General features: G+C 46.7%; 1 protein-coding gene across 1 annotated transcript in view; it reads right to left on the bottom strand.

The window, feature by feature from the left end:
- Positions 1 to 275: 275 nt before the first annotated feature.
- Positions 276 to 6,000, bottom strand: part of IPO5 (importin 5) — an 84,628-nt gene continuing 78,903 nt past the window's right edge. Inside the window, exon 26 of the mRNA XM_056555608.1 lies at positions 276 to 1,471. Coding sequence (XP_056411583.1) covers positions 1,385 to 1,471 — 87 coding nt within the window. The 3' untranslated portion in view covers positions 276 to 1,384. The remainder of the gene's footprint in view (positions 1,472 to 6,000) is intronic.

Genomic DNA, 6,000 nt, shown 5'->3' with positions numbered 1-6,000 from the left:
AACAGAAGCATATCGTGGCCAGCATGGATTTCTGTGTTATGGGCTTTCCCCTAGAACCCCCCCCCCCCCCCCCCCCAAAAAAAAAGAAAGAAAGAAATGATGCATTACAACACATCTATGAAGAATTTACAGTCCTTAAGAAATTACCTGGCACAAAATGTTTGACTTGTGCACTCGAAGCTCCTCCTGTTTACTAATGTAAACAGTATTGTTTTGTTTGGCTGTCAAAACATTTTTTATCAACAAGAAATGTCTAATTGTTTTAAACAACACATTTATTTTTTGTGGCATTTAATGCAGAAAAAATGTCTGGCTTTTTTTCGTTGCAGCATAAACTGAACTAATAATACAAGAGAAAGTTGGAGGTGTTAATGCTAATGCAAAATTCATAATTGTACACATTTATTTTTATGTATCAGAAAACTATAAAACTCAAATGAATGCATCTTTGAAAATAAAGGCATCCTATATAACATAACGTATATAAGAAACGTAAAAAAAAAATTAAACCTATAAGTCAGCAAAAAAATATAAACTGCTCACATGCAGAGTATGTTTTATCTGAGTGCTCCAAACAAAATCACATGATCAAGTACAAATTGAATAAAGTGAGACAGTAGTGGTCCCATGCTCAGACTGGTGTTTAAATGTCATTGTTTATTGAAGAGTGAAAGATATTGCCAGACATGCCAAAAAGACACTTCACATTCAAGGGCCTGAAGCTAAATGTTGTCCTATGCCAAACCACATTATTTGGGCACTATGGGTGACCAAAACTAATAAAAATATACCATTATAAATCTGTGCAAAATTAATTTTCTTGACCATGATAATGAAAATGAATCCAATAATAGGGCAAAAGTCTTATTCTACAAACTTCTGTGTTAATACAGTGTGGAGACAAATTTGTCTTGACGATTATAACATCGTGCTAATATGAACTCGACATACCACTTCTGCAAATGGCATGGGGAGTACCATTTTAAAAGCTTTGTAGGCCCTTTAGATACACCAGATCTAAGTCCATGAGTCTTAAAATTCATCTAGAGAAACCATACTTCTAATTGATAACTGAAGACAATGGTAAACAGTTTCTCCATATCCACAAAAGTGGATAACAGGAGATATGAGGATAGAATAAAATAATCCATTTAGAGTTACAGGCCTGCAAGGAGCCTCCGTCTTTTCTAGAAGAATCCATTTAATGTGTTTTTTCCCCAGTCTGGGGTACAATGCAATTCTCCCAACCTCATAGCCTGCAGAAAAACTGCTTACAAACACTACTGTGCTCCTTTTTCTGAAAACAAAAAATAAAGAAACCTAAACAGAAGAGGTAAGTTTATTTTATGTTAGTTTTCCTGATTTATGCCACCAGTAGAAGTCTTCATGCAGCACTCAGGAGATCTTGTAAAGCCTTCTGCTGAACTGGATTCAGCTGTGATACACATTCTGTGAACAGTCCTCCAGATGCCTGAAAAAAACAAAACAAAAAAAAAAAAACAATGACAATCAGAAAATTCTTTAAAGTGCATTTACATACAGCAATATTTCTTTTGAATAGGACAGTTACAGAAATGTTTGCAGAAAATCTGGTGTATGTGAATTACCCCTTCAACAAAAATACACAACGATTTGCATGCTTTCAACAAGATTTCATAAGTTTTATTATAAAAAGAAGGAGATTTTTGTACTCCCCATAAAATCTCTTGTAGCCATCATTGGGGGGACAACTATACTGATCAGTATATGCTCTTGCCACTAGGAGGTGCTGAAACTAGGAAAAAAAAGTCTGCTCCTCCCTGGCATGATATACCAGCCCACTGGATGTGAGGTTATCAGTTTTGTCACAAAGCAGTAGGAGAAGCCCACAAAGAAATATGTCCGAAGGACCCTAGAAAAGAATCCCGGAAAAAAAAAACACGGAAAAGAGGATCCGGACCAAAAAAATTATGGGTGGGTGCGGTGCCTCTAATGAAGGCTATGAGATTTAGATTTTACGGCGAGTACAAAAGTCTCCTTTTCTTGGTCACTCTTCATTGGGGGACACCTATACTGATGGGCCGTACCAAAAGCATTCCCCTAGGGTGGGAAAAACAATTGCCAGAGAAAGGGAATCAGTCCCGAGACCGAACCCATTAGACCGTAAGGCCTGTGGACGAGACACCAGGCAAAAGAAAACCAAGGCCTAGAAACAGAGCTCGCGGAAGATCCCCAATCCATGGAGACTGGCTTGAACGCCAAATGAAGGGACCATCCTTTGCAGAGATTCTAAACCTACGGTCCTCATAGAGAGACCAGAAAAAGTCGACTAGGAAGCCAGAGGGGCCGGAACCATACCGGAAGGAGGTAGGAATCAACTAAGGTATACAGAACCAGACAGAGGGCTAGCCCAGCTGGGAAACAAAAATGGAAAACGGCACAACAAAAGGAACCACATCGAGTCACCCGATAAAAACATAGAAGAAGCCCGGGAGAGCAATGTATGCCTGAGCAGAAGGCAAGGTGGAGGACCGAAAATCACTGGAAAAAAAAGAGACTGAAACCAGCTCTAGAGAGGCCTGGTGCAGAAGATCGAAGATCTGAACATCTGCAGACCCAGCTGGAGGTTCCAGAGTCTCCTAAAAGACTTACAACCTAAGGGTAAGGAAACCCAATGTCTGCGAAACGCTCCAGGTGACAAACATATGTGCCAAGACAAGAAGAAGTGCGGTACAAGAAGAAGTGCGGTACAGAAAGACCGCCCCATAAATGGGATCGCGGAGAAGTCTGGGCAGGACCGCTACACATGCACGAGACCTCAACCGTCACTAAGGCCCAAAGTACCAGGAGGGCCGACCTAGAAAAGAAGGTACTCCACAGGATCCTAGGATAGTGTCCAAGACACGTAGACCAACTGGTCCTGGGCCCCAGTGTTCCAAGAAACCAGAGCACTCTAAAGCAACAACCCGTCAGGACTGGAACAGAGGGAGAACAAAAAGGGAACCCGGCTGTGACTTCCAGGCTCTGGGCACAGGAAGGTTACTCTAGAAGACTGTGGTGTCAGTGTAGCGCAACTGACAGTCAATGGGAAGGAGGAACACACCCTACCAGGGAGATTGTGCCGAGGGGGAGGAGAGCAATGGCAGGGCCCAAACGACAGACGGTGGCTAGACCCGCTGTCGCCGAGCCACACATGATAGTAGAAACCACTCCAGAGGATAATGCCAAGGCTGCCTGAGCAGCAGAAGAAACCAAGAAAGGAACAGAGCCAGGCTGCAATAGTTGACAGTAAGCACACAGGCAGACACAGCGAAAGGCTCTTCTGAATGCTCTCAGCGAAACAAGGCCCAGCAAGATATCCCACCTAAGAGAGATGTCTCCATCTCGGTAGTAGAAAGTGACCAGCGAAATAGTCCCCCTAGTGGAGGGGGAAAAAAAAGCAGTGGTCGAGATGAAACTCAGGCACTGACCATGCCAAGCCCCCTGATCCCCGTACCTCCGTGGAAGGGGGATTGCCAAAGTGCACCAGGCACTGAAGGAGCAGGGTCATGCTGCCCTGCGGCAACGGACAAAGTACTGGGTGGACATAGCCCCCAGGAACTCTGAGAGAACATATATTGAGAAGCCAATTTGTGTCCCCAGAGGGATCGGAATCCTGGACACCGGAGCTGGGCAAAGACGACTACAAATGCAAGGAAGAAGCACGCACACATAAAGCAACCAACAGCGTTGAGAGGAACACCCCATAGGGGTGAAACCCTGGACCAGATGGGCGTCAACTGAGCCAGTCTGGTAGTGTATAAGCCAACCAAGCAGGCACCTCAGCCACCCTGCACAGGAATCCAGGAAGATACCTGCAGGCATAAGGAGGGGCACTGAACTATCTGTGATGCCCCACCAGGCCCCATGCCAGAACAGAGGTGCTCAACTGCCACAGACCTGTGGAAACCAGATTACAGGAAGGTCTGAGGAACACCACACCGACAGAAGGAAAGGTGGGCTCTACATTTGCTGGCACAGACATGAATGCCTCATGATAGTAGTGACGAAGCAAGACTGCAGACATCCAAAGTCTGGCAGTATAAGAGTCAGGCTCAGCATCCAATGGTGTGGCACAACCATGCCCCTGGCAGACCAACGTGGCACTTTTAGGGGAACAGAGTGTGCTGCCGTTGGCGTGAAAAGCCATGGAAACTGTAGGAAATGCCCACACTCCATCTCCTAATGGTGCCCCACACCAGGACTGCTGTCACAGATGCAAGAGATAAAGGAAGTCTGATTGGTATAACCGGTTCAATGAACCCACAGACACTTCGTGGAACTTCACATGGAAAGTGAGTGACCAGGATGCTGTCACGTTAGCTGCAGGAAAGGGGGAGGTGACCTGGTGGATTAGAAACCATGCAGACACTCCAGCTATATGGCATAGGGACCATGGCCACACCGGGTCCCGCATTCAGAACCACACATTAAAAGTGGGTTACCAGCCTTCAGCCATGAGAGCGGCAGGCATGCAGAGAGGGACCTGGTAAAGCAGGGAACCCTGCGAACCAGTATATGGTGCATTGTATAAGGCCCATGGAGTAACATGGGGTGACTCACTCAGAACTACACATCGGCAGTGGGTTACCTGCACTTCTGTCCACGGAGTGGGAAGTGTATGGTAGTTGACCAGATGTAGCAGTAAATCAAGCAGATGACCGTCTGGCTGAACGAATTCCTGAACGCACAGGATCACTCCTTAGAACCCTCCCACAGAAAGTGGTGTACTGGAGAGCGGCCGATCCGATGGGCAACATTGTGGTGCCAGAGACCATGCAAACGAACGTCTGGCTGACTGGCATCATCCCTGCCTGTGCACTTTGCAGGAACCCTCGTCCAGAGTCCACCCACGCAGAAAGGTACGGGAAAACACTGCCAAGCACTTGGAAGCCCAGTGGATAAAATCCCCATCACCCTAGGAGATCAGAGGAGCCCTGAAAAGGGTCGATAGGACAGGTTGGGTCACTTCTTTGGACACCGCGCTCTAGAAGTGGTATCGTAACTCCTGAAGGGCGACCTAGAGGTGTAGGAGATCATTAAGATCACTGTCTAGCTTACTGGCGCAGGGTCCCCTTGTACCTATAGCGACAACCTTCTGGACTCCTCCCATTAGAAAAGGGGTACAGGAACTCCAAGCCAAGCACCCCTCAGCCCCATGATGGGAGACCGGTGACTGCAGAAACCATGCAGACAACAGTCTGGCTTATCAATAGAGTGCACCCCCAGGCGCTGGCCAGTGGCGATAATGGGACAACGGCCCAGATGAAATAACACTGTGCCCCATTGTCGCATATGGAGGGGCGGGGAGGCCTGGGGCCATTGATAATATCCCCGCCATCCTGGGAGATCAGGGGAGGCTAATGATCCGTAGATTGTATTCCCCCCGTTGCCCTGCACAAAATTTATTGTACACACCAGGCCACTCCTTTGGACACACTTGTTAGCAGTGGGGAGCAGTAATTGCAGCCGTGGCTGCGGCAACCATGTGATGAGTGAATGGAGGCAGAGTAAACCACGCAGACCACTGTGTGGTATTGGGTCCAGTCCATGTCCACATAGGAACACATGCTTGAAGACCTCACACTAGAAGTAGGGGGGTCCAGCACACTAGCCACAGATTACGAAGACCTATAAAGACCTGTGGGAGAAAATTGAAACCACTTCGGTTTACCAGCATTCTCCTGGGAATAAAGACCACATAGTTGACACTTTATGCCCAAAGACAAGAGAAGGAGACACCTGGGAAAGGCCCTCAGCTAAGGTAAAGGATGCGGATGCATCTGCAGGGGCATCCCATCAGTGTCTTGCCCTTGGGAAGGGGATGGAATGCAGCTGTGGGCGTGTTAGACATCTCATGGCAGAAATGCCATGCACAATATCCCTGAGCTGGCGAAGAGACCTTTGCCTCTTCAGGTAATAAAACAGGGTGACAGAAAGCAAATAGTAAAGCACCCTCAAAAAACAAACAAACAAACAAAA

The sequence above is a fragment of the Hyla sarda genome, chromosome 2 (genome assembly GCF_029499605.1).
Source record: "Hyla sarda isolate aHylSar1 chromosome 2, aHylSar1.hap1, whole genome shotgun sequence".
In the NCBI taxonomy this organism is placed as follows: domain Eukaryota; kingdom Metazoa; phylum Chordata; class Amphibia; order Anura; family Hylidae; genus Hyla; species Hyla sarda.
This window is presented reverse-complemented; position numbering and strand designations above follow the sequence as displayed.